The following is a 17,722-nucleotide window of genomic DNA, read 5'->3' as shown; positions in this document are numbered from 1 at the left end:
TTCTTTTACATCTAAGAAACAAAAAACAATCATATGAAACAGGCCCTTATAATTTGTGAAGGCTGAAAATTATTTCTTGTTAATTGTATCTAATTCAATTACAACAAACAATACTTAATTGAGTTCAAATATCAATTCATCGTTCTAAGGAATTTAACACACAAAGACGAGCATTAATTGATGGACGCTAGCTTGGATAGATGTGCAAGAATTAATTTTTATCTGACTACATCAAACACCAAACTTTTTAACGTTTTGAAACTACCACCAAGTCCTCAGGCGTGCCACCTTCTTAAATTGACAATAGTAATTACAAAAATTTTTGAGGTTTTTTTTTTTTATATATCTTTGTTTCCAAAAATAATTTAAAAAACATTTTTGAAATAATTCATTTTTCATTGTTTGATTGTAATCTTAAAAATTATTATGAAATTAGTAAATTTTTTAACTTTATCTTTATAATTATAGAAATTCTAGATTTTAATAATTTATTATTAAAACACGAAGAAAATAATAAAAATAATAAATTATAATAATTAACAGTGGTGATAGATGACTGACAGTAGGCAGTGACCGATGACCGATCATGGTGATTACTGGAAATTTAAATTAATTTATGTGTAATTTTCCCTTCAACAACACTTAAACAAATAAAAAAAAATTGAAAACACCTCAACCGTTAAAAAATATTTTCCACACAAGTTGTTATTTTTTGGCAAGAAACATAGCTTGAATTGCACTAATCAAAATTCATCGAACACATCAATGATAAAGACAATTTCCAAAACAAGGTTTTTGATCGAGAAAGATTTATAAAAAAAGAAAAAAGAAAAAAAAATTAGTTAAAAATCCGATCCTACGTCACAGGACACACCATAAAATAGCGGCAGTGCATTAGAATTTAGCAAATAGGAACAGAAGAAAAAGAGGGAGAGAGAGAGAGAGAGAGAGAGAGAGAGAATTTAGCAAATAGGATAAGGGTACTCGCTACTCACTCAGCATGTAGATTCCACGAATGTCGACAGGGAAGCATGTAGCTCAACCCTTCTGATTATTTTTGCAAGAAAATAATGTATACACAGTTATACATTTCTTTCTGAGTTAAAGAAACAAAACACTACCATTGACATTACTTGTTGGATGCGGAAGGAGAGAATGAACTCGTGCATCCGCATTCGTATGTTTATGAGCATGTAATTTAAACTAGAGAAGTCTGCAAATACTAATCCATTGACGAAAACATCATCCATCTAGGAGTTCAAAACCACTTACAACAAAGTTGTGAACAGAAATGAACCACTGGCACTATTTGAAATGGGATCAATTCTACCGATGACATAATAATTAGACCAGACCATTCCCTTCTGAAGGTTGGTTACTATACTTACCAAGGTTTGGGCCTCCCCTGTGCATTACTCATACCCGACCATGATCCAGACCCTGAAAACGTTTGTAGTAACATTTTAAGCCAGGGCAGAATAATCAACATAAAAGCTGCAAATACCCACAAAAAGAATCCTAACGTCTGGCATCCTCACCCAACAAAAATCCACTAAAATTTTAAAAAAGCAGCAGCATCTTCTCAGTTGTGCACAAACAATTGCAGTTACTGAAATGATATTCAGCAACATTCTCCCATGCAAGCAACCAACAGTTACCCCTTCATGTGATGGTTAAACTTACCAAAGATTCAGGAATGGAGATAATGGAACCAACCAAAAGGAGATAATTGAGAGAGGGCAATCAAAATTTCAGGGAACCAACCAAAAGTAAGAAAGTGCAACCTCTTCTCTTTACCCAATTAAAGACTGAGAAAACTCACCAAAATCAGTTCCAGCACATCAATTAGTATCGATTGTAAGCTTTTCCAAAATCTTCACGCCTCTGTCGCTGGAACTCACCGTAACTGTCATGAGGCCTTGGAGGATAATTTTCCACATGATTTGGGTACCTGGCCCTTGAATCCATTGGTAAACCAGCCCCAGTATAGTGAGGATTAGCTGACGAGCCATCATAGTCAGAAAATGCATGCTGCTTATAACCACTAAAACCTGATGCAGGCATTTGCTGTCGTGCTTGTTGACGCCTCTGAGCATCAAGTTGAAGAAATTCCTCCCACTGTCTTGTATGTGTGCCCCTCAGTATAGCCAGTTTCTTCATGTAATTTTCTCTCATCTCCCTAATAGTCTAGACTCGATGGGACAAAGAGAAAATATCAGAAATTCCTTGCAATAAAGAAAAGGGGCATTTTAGGACAAACTTGTATTGTCACAGATGATAAAGGAAAATGCATCAGCTCATAACTCAGAAAACAAAAAGCTAATAATAAATTTGAAAAAACAGGGAAAATTTTGAAAGTTACTTAACAGAATGTTTCCTCCATACAGAAAGTTCACACTGATCAAAAAGCTGTAAGGCGCCTCTAACTTTGATTTACTGATTATTTGTTTGATCATTATAAATACACTAGAGCAGGGAAGCAATAGAGATAGAGGGACCGAAATCCGCATACAAATGATTCACACACTATGTTCAACCACAAGACGCAAATAGTTTATAAGTAATGTCACAAAAAACAAACAATCAAAATTGTTCAGCTAGAACTCTAAGCATGGAACTTAAACTAGAATTTGCCAGGTGAGAATCAATTATCCAGCATTTAAAGGGAGATTATTACCTCGCGATGCTTATAATTCTCTTCCTCCTCTTCCTTGTCACGGATTCTACCAAGCTCCATTGCCTCCCTCTTATACTCCAACTCTAGTTCTTCTAATGTCTGAGGGAAGGTTTGGTATTCAAATTGTCGACCAGATTGCATATCGGGTCCCCTTCTCTCTGCATCCCACCCTTCATTTCTATAACCACCCACATTGTAATTGTGTCCATCATATGAACCATATGAGTTGCCAGCATAAGGGGGACGTGCAGGAGATTTAGAATGGCTTGAGCGACTTCTACCACCATCATTACCATAAGCTTCATAAAATGAAGAGTATGTTAAGCACTTGATTCGAGATGCTAGATGGTAGCTTTAACTACATGCTATTTAATATTCACACAGAGAACCCATCCGTCGCAAACAAGTCCAAATATGCTTTCAGTAAATAATTTCGTTTTGCAGATAATCCGATCAATTCAGACCCACCCACCAAAATACTTCAGAATCGTACACATTATGCTTGAAGCTAAGAACTTACCTCTTGCTGCAAAGAAATGATAAGCAACAAGAGTATCATTGAGAATTCAGAACTCTAAAATCAATTCTAAGAAAAGCACAAGCATATAGGGTCCTAAAAATCAATGAAAATTGGTTTCACTGGTTTTGCAAGGATGCTAAACAAACCTATGCTGTCCCTACCTTGCGGAGAACCCCTAGAAAGCTTCTGCAGGTCCTCGCGAACACGGTCTTCAACAGTTTTATCTTGTCTCCCAAACCTTTGTTGATACTGTGACGTATCACGTGGGTGACCTGGATAAGACCTTTGGGATTCAGAGCGCCGTAATCGTGAGCCAACAGGACTTCGCTCAGGCGACCTAGATCTACTCCTGTGGGAACTGGTAGAGCCCTTTTGATCACCCTCCCCTTTAATGACCTTGTGCACAGCATCAACACCTTTTGCCAGAATTAACCTATCCTTGCCACTAACAATTATAAATTTCTCCTCCATTTTTATTTTGCATCCAATATCCTTTTCGATCCTCTGTATCACTTTCTCAGTGAACAAGGCTTTTACATGCCTTTCTCTTGCAGGAACCCTTTCAAAGAAATCTTGAGACTTGCGATTTGCACCAAGGGTGGAAGGGCATCCCTGTATATGTGCCAGATGACAAGAGCAGGGTGTTTAATCCCAAAGGCAAAAGGGAAAAACTAAAAGGAAGAGTTGGGAGGTGGGGTGGGGAGGAATGACAAAGAAATCATCCCTCTTCTTATGTTTGCAAATTGGCATAACCCAGGAATTTATATGTCAAGCCAAAAAAAAAAAAAAAAATAGTGAAATGAAACATATCAGACCCTAATGGTATCATAACTAGTAAGTAAAAAATAAATATAGTAAAATAAAACATTGGAATTCTTTTTAAAAAAATTAAGCAACCTAAATATAAGAGTTTAGGTACCTTCCTCACTTGAAAAGTGAGATCAAATTAGTCTTTCATATGGCTAAAAAATAAGAGCTTAAAAATAATGTCACTCTTAGTACATACAGAATTACAGAATTGCATCATCCTTGTGTGTAAGACAGCTTGGAGACTAAGTGTAACAGTAATTTTCAATATTCAGCTATACATAAAAAGCTAGTAGGGTATTGCTGAAGCGAGAAAACAATACCTGAGTAAAATGACCTGATTCTCCACATATTTTACAAATCATTTCTTCTTCTTTTCTTTTCTTCCAATTCCGCTCTGTAGCTTTCGATTTAGCTTCCCAAACCTTAGCTTCTCGGCTTGTGAAGTCAGTCGGCACAGCATTTGGGTCCCGAGTTTCCTCTTCCTCATCAGAGCCTGCATGGGATCGTTTATTTTCTTTTGATCCATCTTGTGTATTGTTAACATTAGATCCCGGAGGACCAGTGTATTCCTTGTAAATTTCACTAAAATCGTCATCATCATATACATCCGACCTTGTTGCCATCCAAAAGAAAGTTAACTTAAATCAATCTCCTGCATTAACGACATAAACCACCTTAAATCATCTAGCAAGCACGAAAGAAGAAATATAATCATCCTCCACCAAAAACAAAAGAAACAATCAAAGGGAACTTGATAAGACACTAAAATTTTGTTCTACAGATACAAATTTTACAATTATTCTCACGATTAGTCAATCTTTTGTGTGCATATGCGTGTTTTAGCACTGCAAAAATGTATCAGCAAGGTTATAGAATGGATAGAATCAGTTATTTATCCAAACAATACACCAGCAAATGGTTTTAAATTCCTGGAGCAGAAACTTTTGCAGGAAATTTCATATGAGAACAGCACATGTAATCATGGTAAATAGATTGGAATCGCCACTCGTGCGTAAAAGAAATGCTACCTCGATGCACGAAGCAGAAACGAAAAAGAAAAACAGTACCTGAGCGGCGAGAACGAAATAGAGAGCGAAGGCCTTGGACGATGACCAGTGAAGCTAGGGCAGTAGGGCTGGATTACTTTGGCTTTATCAACTTGGAATCGTTTTAATTTTTTTTTATATTTTATTTTGCCTCCATATATATATACTGGTGTATTCCATGTTTATTATACTAATACTTGTAATTTACTTTTTATATCTAATTGTTGATTAATTTTTTATCTAAATAATATAATGTATTAATCGTCTATCTTATTAAAAATATCACATTTTTTAAATTGATTATAGGAATTTTAATGTATATAGATAAGCTACTATTTTATTAATAGTAATTTGAGAATTAATATCAAAAATATTTATTTAAAATATTAAAATAATAAACTTAATATAATTCTTTATCGGTCAATTGAGTCGTATATTGAGTATGTATGCATGGATATTAAATGTTTATTTATATTTTTCTTCAACGAAAATAAATCAATATCTTCTCATCTATACCAATTTTTTAAAATTATAATATTGACATTTTTTTTTTTTATACTCAACATATATATAAACGCATCGTCAAATACCATTTAATTTGATTCGGAACTCGAACTCGAAAGCTTTTCTTCACTTAATTCAATATTAATTGAGCTACAACTTATAAATATTCACAATTATAATTTGGTTAATGTTTTTATTATCAAATTTGAAATATTTAAAGTGATTGATTGAAAATTTGATAATTATGATAATTATAGTTTTTTTGGATAATTATGAAAATAAAAGATTAATAATTTAACTTCATTAAAAAATATATTTTTTCTACACTTATGGTACAATGATTAAAAATCATATTAAACTTTTAAGAAAATACATGCAAACAAACTAATATTTTTTTCTTTTGCATTATCAGATCATAATTAATTCATTATGATATGGGGTTGTACGGGTTGAACCATATACTATGTTTTTTTTTCTTTTTTTCTATTATCGGACCATGTTTATATTTATTCAAATTAAATATTCATATTTGTATTACCTTAATCCAAATTATTATAACGTCTTTTAAACATTACCCTTAATCCAATTAACTAATATTCTGTAAAACTAATATTAAAATATATATTAAAAAAAACAAACCTAGTATTCAAATATACACCTCACATCTAAAAATGTTGTCCATGTCATCCTAGAGTGTCAAAATGAATCTCACACGCCAACACAATTTGTTTAATACGTAAAATAAACAGATTATGGTTGAGATTAAACGAGTTTATGTCATAAATGAGTCGACGTTTATGACATAAATATAAACGTGTTGTGTCGCGGATTGACACACAGATCAAATAAGTAACCAATTTATTTAAGAGTAAAGAGGTAATTTTAGTGTCAAATATAAATACTCCAATTAAAACATATTTAAAATTTATTGTTGTGTTAATTTTCTTATTTTAGTCATGAATCTTGCAAAGTCCATGCATTTTATATATGAAATATTATTTTTAAATATGATTTTGAGTTAACTAGGTTAAAATTTAAAAATAGTATAAAAATATTAAGTGGGTCATATACAGGTCAACACGACCCACTTAACCTGTTTATAGTATTAGACGGATTACACTGGTTGTATATGGGTTTAACACAATCCATTTAATATGTTTATAATATTAGGTAGGTTACATGTGTCATGTGCAAATTTAACTCGATTATTAAATTGGTCATTTTCGTGTTGATGCTAATCGTGTCACGTGTTAGGGGAATTCACGTTGAACTCGACCCGCCAACCCTTGACAACCCTATATACATAAAATAAAATTTCAATTAAAAAAAGAACAAAATAATCATTGAACACTATCATTCTTATAGCATTTATAGCAAAAAAAAAAAAAAAAAAAAAAAACACTATCATTCTTATTTACTACATAATATATTAGTTTATAAATCAATACAAAATATAATAATATTTCTTTATATATTATGAATATCTATTAGCGAAATATTATTAAATGAAATTGTAAAGTTTAAACCAAATCAAAGAATAAGGAAAAAATTGGACAACAATAATGTTTAAAATATTTATAGTTAAGTTTTTATTTAACATTGTACTTGTTCTTTACTTTTATTTTGCATTACATTTTAATTTTAATTTTGCTTTTAAATGCAAGTTTATTTGAAGTTATTTTAATTTTAGAAATTTAATCAAATTAAATTAAATTGCATCTATTGTTTAGTTTAATTACCTTATGATTTGGTTGGAATTAAAATTTTCATGAACTTCCATTCCAGGAGTGAAACATGAATGTCAACACTACTATCCTTCAGGAGGGACAGCGTATTTCATAAGTGCTCGGGAATCGTTAGGCCCAGATGTCTTAAATTGGAATATTAACACCCAACTGTGGTCTGAGCTGACGGAACACTTAAGTAGTCTTTCTTTTTTTTTTTTTAAAAAAAAGGGGGAAAAGAAAAGAAAAGAAAAGAAAAGAAAAGAAAAGAAACATGAATGCCAACACCCTACCAGTACCGTCAACTACAAATAGGACGATTTGCCTTCCAATCAGTGAACGACCACGTGAAAGTTAAGCGACCCCTCAAAGGACGAGAGGAGGAGAAAATTTGCCTTTACAATGTCGTCAACGGAAGCGTGTGTATATATATTTTTTATTTTAAAAACGCAGCGTATATAGTTAAACGACCGAGCATCGTAGCAACTTCGTTTTGTTTGAAACAACCCCAACCGCTTTTTGTGCTCTCATATCCAAACCCAAACCCAAACCCAAACCCAAAACGAAACCCAAACTGAGAGCCTGAACCAAACGGATTCTTGTGTAACGGCATCGCAAAACGGAACTAGTAGGCTCTCATTGCCCGAAAGAATTCGTGCGGGTAGCCGGCTATTCTCATTTTCCGTTCAGGGCATTAGAATCGCAGAAATCTTTATCATTGAGTAGGGTTTAGATGATGGAACGTCAGAGAGAAGAACCCCACCATTACCACCGCCACCATCGCCCCAATTACTCGGACCAACAGGAGCAGCTTCTCAACTATTACCAACATCAGCACCAGCTCCCGCATGCACAACAGCACCAGCTCCCGCATCCACAACAGCACCAGCACGCGCATCCACAACAGCACCAGCACGCGCATCCACATCAGCATCAATACTTTAACCCCCAGGATCCCTTCGCCGGGCAGAGCCAGGACCACCAATTCAACTACCACAACAACCACGATAATCACTCGAGTAATGGCACTAATTCACAACCGAGGAGCGTCGAACCGAATGAGTCGTTTGGTGGTAGTGGTGGAGGTGGATTATTCAGTTCTAATGACCGCAAAAGAGGCCGATATCTTTCTGGAAGAGTAAGTTCTCCAGGTAATCGGTAATTTTGTACCACTATTTTTATGTCCTTTATAATTCAATAATATTTTGGTCGTCCCGCTGATTAATTAATGTTCATGAATTTTGCATGTGAAATATGAACTCTCAAGGTAATTTAAGCTCCTCCATAACTGCTCTATTAGAATAGAGGCGTGAGATACTGAATATTGGACTCCTAACCTTTCGAGTGCGTCTTTTAGTATCTAACGTTGGAGAATTGTCTGCATACTGTGGTTATCTAAAAGCAAGTGATGTACTTAATTTCTCATGAAATATTTCAGTCAATCAATTAATTTGTTCTACTTGTGGTTTTGCTTTTGCCTCTTTAGCTGAATGCCTTTGATCACATGCTGATGGTGGTACTTTCAGCAAAATTGAATGTTAGTTTATAGGGCAGGCTTGAGGTTTGAGTGTACGTGACTTTATATTGTTTTGCCTTTTCCCTTTTCAGATCATATGGATGATGCTGTTAGCGTCAAACTTTATGTTGCACCGATTGTAAGAACTGCAACTGATGAAGAAGTAAGTTTTTTCATTCAAGCATTGGCATGCTTTTCTTATTTGTTCACAGAATGGAGAAGAAAAAAAAGAGAAAATTAAGATTATTCTGTAATCAGTTTATACATGTATATGTTTTTATCTAAGCATGCACATGTTGTCCATAAACTTATGGAATGAGGATCTGCAATCTTAAGAATATTTTGGGGTTCTAAGCGGCAAGGAGCCAATAAGTTTTACTGATTCATGTCTGATGGACTAACTGTTTGGCAATGATCTCATTTTGGGGCTCTAAATTTTGGATTAATTTGGCAATGATCTCAAATGACACCTTGAACTTTACTACTATAAAATTTGTTTCCAATCTTTAATCACCCTTGGCCCCATATTTCTTAGATTCTTCTACTTCTTGGTCCATGCTTTCAAAAGGCAGGTAGGGTATATGAGTGTCACACCTATACTTCCTCATTTTCTTTGTTAACCTTATTAACAAATTTGTAATCTTTTAATTGTTTGCTTATTTTAACAATAAATTTCTGTATAATTTTCTACTATTCCTTCTTTGTACCAGATCCGCCCCTTGTTTGAACCGCATGGTAGTGTTGTTGAGGTAATTTTCCCCAAGGATAAGCGGAGTGGCCAACAACAAGGTACTTGGAGTATACTCTAGAACTTGTTTTAAGTCCGCTATCAATGTCTCTTTTGGGCCTTTTGAGGGTCTGACTTGAGCACTTGTATTCTTTTGTCATAGTTTTGCTATAATATAATTCACTATCATGCAAGCTGATTGATTCTGAAGGAGTGCTAGTTAATCAAGGAAGACATGCTTAGGGCTTAGAGATAGGTAGTTAAGGAGGACAAGATTAATCTCATCATACATATGAACTATCTGAATATGGCAGTAGTGTTAGTTTCCATCAAGTAGAGAATTTTTGTGTCAAGTGGTTGTTGCGTTCAGAGCTATTAGCTATATTGATGATTGCCTCCATGCCTGCATAGTGGGACTGTGCTAAAGCATGTCTAGAACTTTTAACAAAACCGTTTAATTTGTTTTTATTTGTTAGGCAGCAAATTTATGGCTGCTTTCTTGTTGAATGTGTTGAATTCCATTTTTAGCATCTGAAGACCATTCAATTCATAACTCATGATAATACCCTTTTTTGTGTTTTTATTTGTGTATGAATTGTTGCCTATTGGACCAAGCTTCATTTCCATTGACATGTTGTTTCCGTGACTATATTTTGTTCTCTTGCACCTTTAAGATTTTTGAATTTGAAATGCTATCAAAGTAGTAAGGCCTTTGATTGTCAATTTTTGGTATTATTGCATATATTTTTGCTATTACTTCATGTCCACAATAGATTAATTTTTTTTACAAATTTACCTTTTCAGGCTATTGTTTTGTGAAATATGCAACAAAAGAGGAAGCTGACAGGGCTATTAGGGCTTTAAATGGTCAGTATATTGTTCCAGGGGTAAGTTATTCGGCTGCTGCTATTGAAAAATGAGTTATGCTGTTGGTTTGTTGCTGATATCTAAATGATGTTGCATTGTTTGGTAAATTTTCTTTATACAGGAGGTGGCTCCCATTAAAGTCAGGTATGCTGACGGGGAGCGGGAACGCTTTGGTAAGGTTGAAAGGGATCGTCTTGGTAAGGGAGAAAGAGAACATCCAGGTATATTTTTGGTATTCAAAATATACTATTCTATAGACTTTTCTATTAACATCTTGCAATCATAATGTCTAGCTCACCTATGTTAGTACACTTCTGCCATACACAGTTTAATTATTGTTTATATTGTATTCATCAGATAATGTGCTCTACAACCCAATTTCTTGCCATTTGTTCTGAGACGTGTAATGGTGTTCTAGACATGAAAATCAACATAATGATATAGTTATTGTCAGGTTATACATATTTTCTTATGTAGCTTGGATGTGCTACTCTTAATGATTGGGGTAGATGATGATTTCCAATTAGACCACTTGGTGCCTTATGCTGCTTCCAGGGAAGAAACAAGTACAGAACTGCTGACAAGAATCACTTTGGCAAAATTGTTTTTGGGTAGCAACCTCTGGCCATTATGTCATAATATTGATTGAGAAAGGGTGTTCCTTTACATTTGGTCTTAATTTGGTTAAATTGAAAAGGGATCCTTTAATTTGCTTTTTGTGCTTTTATGTTTCTATAGTCCATACTATAAGATTCCTTGCTGTAACGGTACACTTGATATGGTCTTCATCTAGCCAGCAAGTCTCTGGGTTTTTACTTTAGTGCATATATATGTGTCTTACTCTCTTCAATGTTTTGTTTTGTTTCTATTATCTTATTAATTATATCATCATTGTCCTATGATAGGGGGAGGGGAGTTTGTGGACAAACTCTATGTTGGTGGCATCAACAAACAAGCTTCAAAGCAGGATATTGAGGAAGTATGAGCACTCAAACAAAATAATTTTAAATCTGATATTTTTAGTATATTTTTGAGAGTGAAAAATATGCAAGATCAACAAGTGCACATTGCTTAGTCATTGTCATTTTGAAATAAAAAAAAGAGAATATGTTACTAGAAGGCGTAGTCACTAAATATTGAAGGTTGTGGCTTGCATGCAATCGCCAAATTCATTGCATAGGTAACAGTACTTGTATAAACCATGCAATGCAAGAGCAAATGGACGTATTTGCCTGACACATCGCATGGGAGTTTTAAGAGTGAAGAAACAATATGAAAGTGATGTATATCTGAGTTAAATACCTTTGCTTGGAAGTTTTAGGTATAATTTAAAACCTTTACATTCCATCCTCTAACCTCCCTGTTTTGGGGTTAAGAAACATTGCTATTTGAAGGTTAATGGATGTGAACACTTAACCTCCATTTACTTTCATTTAAATTATAAAAAAAAAACTCATGGACGAGATTAATAGGTTAACCTCATTTATAATTATATCCATCATTTAACCTCCTTAAATCAACTCCCATGCAATACCTGAGTGCACAGACAATGTTAATGCACATCTTTTACCTGAGTGCACGGAGCATGTAATACTTATCTTTTGTATTTCTTGGATCCTAGTTTATATGGATGTTTTCTGTGTCAGGTATTTTCTCCATATGGTCATGTGGAAGATGTCTACATTGCACGAGATGCGCTGAAGCAAAGTCGTGGTATATCCATTTTTCTCATTACTCATTATTCTTCTTTAGTTGGAAATGTATTTGTAGCTAGCAACATAATGGAGATTGAGTTGTGCTATGGCTCTTTATTTTAAGGTGGTGCATTTCACCTCTATATACATATATAGGGCCTTTTCCTCCCAGGTGATTGTCATTGTTTCTTTTCATGGTTTCTTCATGTATTGTTAGATGGATAAGTGATACAAGAAATGAGAAATTGAAGGCTTTAGAAAAGTTCAATGTTAATGACTGTTTAGTGACCTGTTACACCAAATTACTCTGTTTGAGAACTCTGATTTGTAGTGCAGAAACAGTGTGATGGGCTTGTCTCGTGATGTTTCAGCCACTTCAATTATGTGTTAATTTTGTCTGAAGATTTCAAGTTGGTTGGAAATTTGTTGTGGTTCTGATTTGTTCTATGGTTTTATGAAGGATGTGCCTTTATTAGATTTTCTCATAGAGATATGGCAGTGGCAGCAATGAAAGCATTAAATGGGACTTTTACAATGAAAGTAAAGTGTATTTACTATTTTTGATGTGTTATATTCACGATTGTACTTTTGAACGTTATTTTCTCATTCTTTGTTTTTCTGATCTTCCAGGGTTGCGATCAGCCTTTGACTGTTCGTTTTGCGGATCCCAAAAAACGCAGGACTGGAGAATTTAGGTATTGTTTCCTTTATACAATTGCACTTGTATTCTTATTCATATTTATCCTCCTATTAACGTTTTTCAGAGCCTTAGAAATTGTGCTTGTATGAACAAATTAATAAGTGAAAAATCTATACATGCTATTAAAAAGCTGCTAATAAATCTTAAAGTACATAGTGGTGATTATGATGAGTTAGCTTTTTATTTGCTATCTCATGGCCAGTGCTGATTAACTAGAAATCACACTCCAAATAAAAGGTTATGGCATTTACTTCTGTTTATTCTTGAGTTCGCTCCTTAGTCTGATGCTCTAGGTATAAAATAATCTGCTTTTATTTTGCTAAGGTAGAAGCCAACTCACCCAAATTAAGATTTACCAATTAATTTTTTCTTGTTCTTGGATATTTATGTCACAGACAAAATAAGAATAACTCTTCCATTGGAAATATGATTTAGTTGACCACCATCACCTTACAGTTCCTAATCAATACTTTCTTTCTTAGGGGAAATTATGGATTTGGTGGACAAAACTTTGGTCCATGTTCCCAGGAACCAATGATGAGGTGCGTTTTTTAATATTCTCCTTCCTATCAATGTTGATCTTGTTTTGCTTATACCAAGTAGCGTTTCTGGCTTATGGTTTATTTGCTGCAGGCCAGCACCCAATTTTGGTGACTCCATAGGAGTTTGTAATTTGCCTAATCCTTCATATCCTGTGCAAGAAATATCCATAAATTCACAATCACAAGCTTTTCCCCACACAATACAACCAGCAATTGGAGCTCCTCATATCATAGAACAACCAATTCCTCCAGTTAGGCAGCCACCAACACAGTTGTCTCAGATTCCATTGCAACAAACACAAGCTTCTCAGAAATGTTTGCAACCACCTCAAGAAGCTGTCTCTGAGATGATGAAATATACTCATAATTTAGAGCAGCAAGAGACACTACAGATTCCCCTGGAGGTAATGCTATTAATTGCACTGAATAGTGATATAATGAAATGATTTTTAGGCACAATTGTGGCACCTCTTATATACATTTGAGTTGTGTGGAGTTGCAAATAGGACCTTTTGTCCTTTCTCCGAAACCTGCCTTTGGCATTACTGGCATTTCATAGGTGGGACTAACGCGTGGCAGAAAATGATTCCTATTCACAATGGTGTTATATTAATGTGCAGTTTATTTTCTCACCTAAATAGTAATGTTGATTTTTTTTTTTTTTTTTTAGCAATTCATTCAACTCATTATATTGATATCTCATATCTTGTAACTGGTTACAATGAGAACTGTGACTATCTACCATGTCCTACCTTCCTACAGTCTCAATGGACTGAGAGCAATACTCTGGCTGTGAGTGTTACTTCTGCCGCACCTGCAGTACCTGCAAGTCCCCAGACAGCAGATCCACAAGAGTGTGATTGGAGTGAGCATAGCTGCCCTGATGGGTACAAGTACTATTATAATTGCACAACTTGTGAAAGTAGAGTAAGTTTCTGCCTTTATCAACTACATTGAGTAGGTTCTTAGAAATTTTTGTAGTTTAAATTTAAAATCTACTCTTTCGCTTCCTCATGCACAAGCTTTTTATGTGAGGTTGCAGAAAGGCAACTCCAGTACGACCCAAATCTGGCCACCATGCCACTTGTGTCTAACATTTATCCGAATAGGTTGCAAAATTAAATCAATTTAACTGATTAAGCTGGAGATCTTTTCTCAGGAAGTCTATGGATGCATTTTTTAAGTTGAAATTATGAAAAATGCAACTGCTTAAATGCTTTGGCGGGTAATGAAGGGTGAGGGGAGGGACCGAGAAAAGTGTTCAGAGTATGATATTTTTCTTGAGAACACTAGTGAGCTATCTCCTTATCTTAGGAAATTAGTGTTCAGTCTCTGTTTTGTGAGAACATCGCCAACAGGAAGGTTGTAGAGAAAGAGAGTATGTTTCAAAAGATATGATGGGTTGGGCTTACGACACCCAATTGCTAACAACAATATTTTCCTTAGGTTTGTTTAAGCTATAAGTTTCAATTTGTGAGAAATTGCTACAATTAGAATTGATTAGACCTTTAGAGGTTGTGACTATTGTATTGAACTTTGTCGTGCAGTGGGAGAAGCCTGATGAGTTCACCTTATTTCAGCAACAACTGCAAAAACAAAAGCTACCCATTTCTAGGCAGCAACCTTGTTCTCTATCTGCTAGTTTTTGTGGTGAAGAACTTGATCATACACAAAAGGTGCTTCTTTTGACACATCTTCTTCATCAAAAATTCCAAATTGACATCATCGTCTGTGGTATTCTCTTTCTTTTGTATGGTTTTCTATGTTAGAATCTTTTTGCTTGTTTAATAATCAAGTGGTACTGCAGTTGCAAGTCATGAAAAAGCCAGAGTGCACTTGAATTTACATTTTTGTTCTTGTGGAAAATTGACTTTAGATGTTATCACAGTACAAATTACGATCAGCAAGCTAGAATTGCCTAACGGAAGTAAGATAGAAATTCATTTCAAGGTTAATATAGTCTTCAGTTTTCAGCAGATTCTGATATTATTGCAGGTGTGTTGCACAAATTGTGCTAATTTGTGATTGTAAAGGTTCTTGCCAACTGTCAAGGCTTTGACAGTGGACCGTATCTCGATGAGAGTACAAAATGCAATGGCTAATGAATTGCTTCACTTATCTTATGCAATCATCCATTCTTTGACTGTGATATTTGGCAAGGGGATTGTACTTATATTTTGAGGATTAGTAAAATTGAGGTACAACTCTCTAAATTGATTAGAACCCCACAAGTGAACTGTGCATCTACCAGTTTGATTATTTTTCAGAAAAGGTCTAAACTATATCTCGGGGGCTTGGACTATTGGCCTAAAATCCTTATTTTAGAATTAGAAACTAAGAGGATGTTCTTTTTAAAATTATTGCATTCTTGATCTCTATCTATTTAGATGTCAGATTTCAGAATTTGCATTGCCTACCTGTCCAAGTTGAAAGGAATATCGTTGTTGTAATTGCTGATAGATGAGTCATCTGGAGTAGGTGGTGGTTGCTATTACTTGTATCAGCATATGGTTTCATATGTTTGTTCTCGGAGTTGTGTAGATTTGCTAGTTTCATTGAGTTCTCTCACTTGAAAAAGCTTGGACTCCCCTCAATCAACTGATCACATTTGTCTTCAACCATGTGATATGAGAAGTGATGGGGTTCCTGCCATGTGCTGGAATAGAGAACTTCGGTGTCATTGTTCATGCATTCGAGCTTATTTTGTTTGGACGTTTGATGCTTGTGACATGGTTTAGTTTTTCTTTATAGTCATCCTTGCTCATATATTCAATAGCTGCTGTTTCCCTTGAATAGATGGAAAGCATATTTCATTCCAGTGGGCTTTGTGTTTTGTCGCAGGACTTGGATCATCTGCAAATACAATCAGAAACTAGGCCAGTTATTGATCCTGTCTGCATTTAACAGGTATCCATTGTTAATGTATTTGATCTCCATTAGAATTTAGGGCTCTGATTAAAATCTATGTAATTATTGCAGAGGCTTCAGTTAGCTGGAAAGTGGTTCTTTGAAGTGGTTCCTGAGGTTTTATGCATTCTTCTCACTACCAATATTGACTTGTATTTGCTAACTTAAGATTTAACTGTTGAGTTGTGTTTGTATGCAAGCTCTCAGAGATATTTGAGGATGGTATATAAGCATTCTCCATTATATGCTAGAATTACTGTTCGTCTCTGATGTTGTACCGTACCTAATTTTCCAATAAGCTGCTGATATTAAATCTTCAAAATATATAGCAATCAGCAGCTAAGTGTAAAATTTTTCAGCTCTATCTTCTTTTTCTTCTATAACATGTCCACATGCAAGGAAAAAGAGAAAAGGTAGAAATTCTATTTAATTTATTTTTAGATTTGATGTGTTTTGGCTGTACATGGTCTCCTCTTGTAGAATTTAACATACAAAACATCTTTTGGGAGATCCTATTGGTTATTATTGCACTTTTAGTTTATCCTCCTTGGATTATCTGCAGGCACTTACCGGTGAAATTCGAGCATTCTGATGGAGAAACCATATATATGAAGATTTATATACGTCTTTGGTGGATTTCTGTGGGTGAATCTTGCAGGAAATATATCATGTCTTAGGGTTTTGGGGTCCTCATGTTGCAATGTGAATTATATGACGATTATTGACATCTGTTCCTGCCTAAATTTTTCCTCCAATTGAATCTTCTTGTTCCCAGTCGCTCCACAGGAACCCATGTGAGTCCTTTCCTATACCACGAAATATTCTGAATGCCTATTTAATCAGCATAACTTATTTTCCAGCTAACTTCACATTTATGAAATATACAAATGAGGAGCTGCACAACCTTAACTTTCACAATCGCAGTTGCATGTCAATGAAGTTTTAGCAATGGAGTTACCAGGCACCCAAGTAGTAATTTGCTTTATTTTCTAAAATATGCAAACCATAGATCGATGCTTAAAGAACAAAAATACTCAGTTATTGCCTTGTTGGGTTGTGCCTTGGACGCTATAGTTCCTGTTGTGTTTTGTTGTGATAGAATGGGCTTGATGATTTTTGTTTTCTTTTCTCGAGTTTCAATGTTTAGAACTCTTATTACCAAAGGTTGAAGATGAAGGGAGTTTTCTGTTTGGGCTGAATTTTAAATAATTTATTGAGTTGAATGATTAAGAAATGATATTGAATGATTAAAAAGTGAAATATGATATTATTTCATTATTATAGGAGGCAATATTTTGTCTTGTCTTCAAATTTACATAGTTCATTGAATATGCTCTAAAAAAAATAGTTCCATTCAGAAAAAAGTTTGGCTTGCAAATTTAGATATACACCGTAAGTTTATTTCACTGTTTTCTGGACGAATAGGTAAAGTTCCGATAAAAGTGTAAAAACAAAACAAAAGACCTAGAAGTCGGCAACTAAGCCAAA

General features: G+C 34.6%; 2 protein-coding genes across 5 annotated transcripts; one reads left to right on the top strand and one right to left on the bottom strand.

Moving 5' to 3' along the window:
* Positions 1 to 1,007: 1,007 nt before the first annotated feature.
* Positions 1,008 to 5,193, bottom strand: LOC105642644 (Zinc knuckle (CCHC-type) family protein). Of its 2 annotated transcripts, XM_089721895.1 has the most exons (7): positions 5,075 to 5,193; positions 4,328 to 4,659; positions 3,359 to 3,809; positions 2,678 to 2,976; positions 2,052 to 2,187; positions 1,823 to 1,957; positions 1,008 to 1,440 (listed from the first exon to the last, which is right to left on the bottom strand). In XM_089721895.1, exons 2-6 carry the CDS (start codon positions 4,628 to 4,630, stop codon positions 1,842 to 1,844), a joined length of 1,305 nt encoding a protein of 434 aa, XP_089578021.1. In that variant the 5' UTR covers positions 4,631 to 4,659; positions 5,075 to 5,193; the 3' UTR covers positions 1,008 to 1,440; positions 1,823 to 1,841. The 2 variants fall into 2 exon arrangements, with proteins under 2 accessions (XP_089578021.1, XP_012082930.1); XM_012227540.3 differs by having other exon boundaries at positions 1,823 to 2,187.
* A 2,598-nt stretch (positions 5,194 to 7,791) lies between these two features.
* On the top strand, positions 7,792 to 17,433 carry LOC105643316 (flowering time control protein-related / FCA gamma-like protein). 3 transcript variants are annotated; one of them, XM_089721700.1, is made up of 16 exons: positions 7,793 to 8,432; positions 8,890 to 8,960; positions 9,508 to 9,586; positions 10,329 to 10,411; positions 10,513 to 10,612; positions 11,297 to 11,370; positions 12,038 to 12,104; positions 12,546 to 12,625; positions 12,716 to 12,780; positions 13,268 to 13,327; positions 13,419 to 13,731; positions 14,090 to 14,254; positions 14,875 to 15,003; positions 16,169 to 16,234; positions 16,307 to 16,351; positions 16,797 to 17,433. In XM_089721700.1, the coding sequence occupies exons 1-14, from the start codon at positions 8,015 to 8,017 to the stop codon at positions 16,229 to 16,231; spliced, it is 1,767 nt and encodes a 588-aa protein (XP_089577826.1). In that variant the 5' UTR covers positions 7,793 to 8,014; the 3' UTR covers positions 16,232 to 16,234; positions 16,307 to 16,351; positions 16,797 to 17,433. The 3 variants fall into 3 exon arrangements, with proteins under 3 accessions (XP_089577827.1, XP_089577826.1, XP_020538435.1); XM_089721701.1 differs by lacking the exon at positions 16,307 to 16,351 and having other exon boundaries at positions 7,792 to 8,432; XM_020682776.3 differs by lacking the exon at positions 16,797 to 17,433 and having other exon boundaries at positions 7,794 to 8,432; positions 16,307 to 16,681.
* The last annotated feature ends 289 nt before the right edge of the window (positions 17,434 to 17,722 follow it).

The sequence above is a fragment of the Jatropha curcas genome, chromosome 5 (assembly GCF_041381405.1).
Source record: "Jatropha curcas cultivar XTBG-Jc1 chromosome 5, XTBG_Jcur_1.0, whole genome shotgun sequence".
Lineage (NCBI taxonomy): Eukaryota > Viridiplantae > Streptophyta > Magnoliopsida > Malpighiales > Euphorbiaceae > Jatropha > Jatropha curcas.
This window is presented reverse-complemented; position numbering and strand designations above follow the sequence as displayed.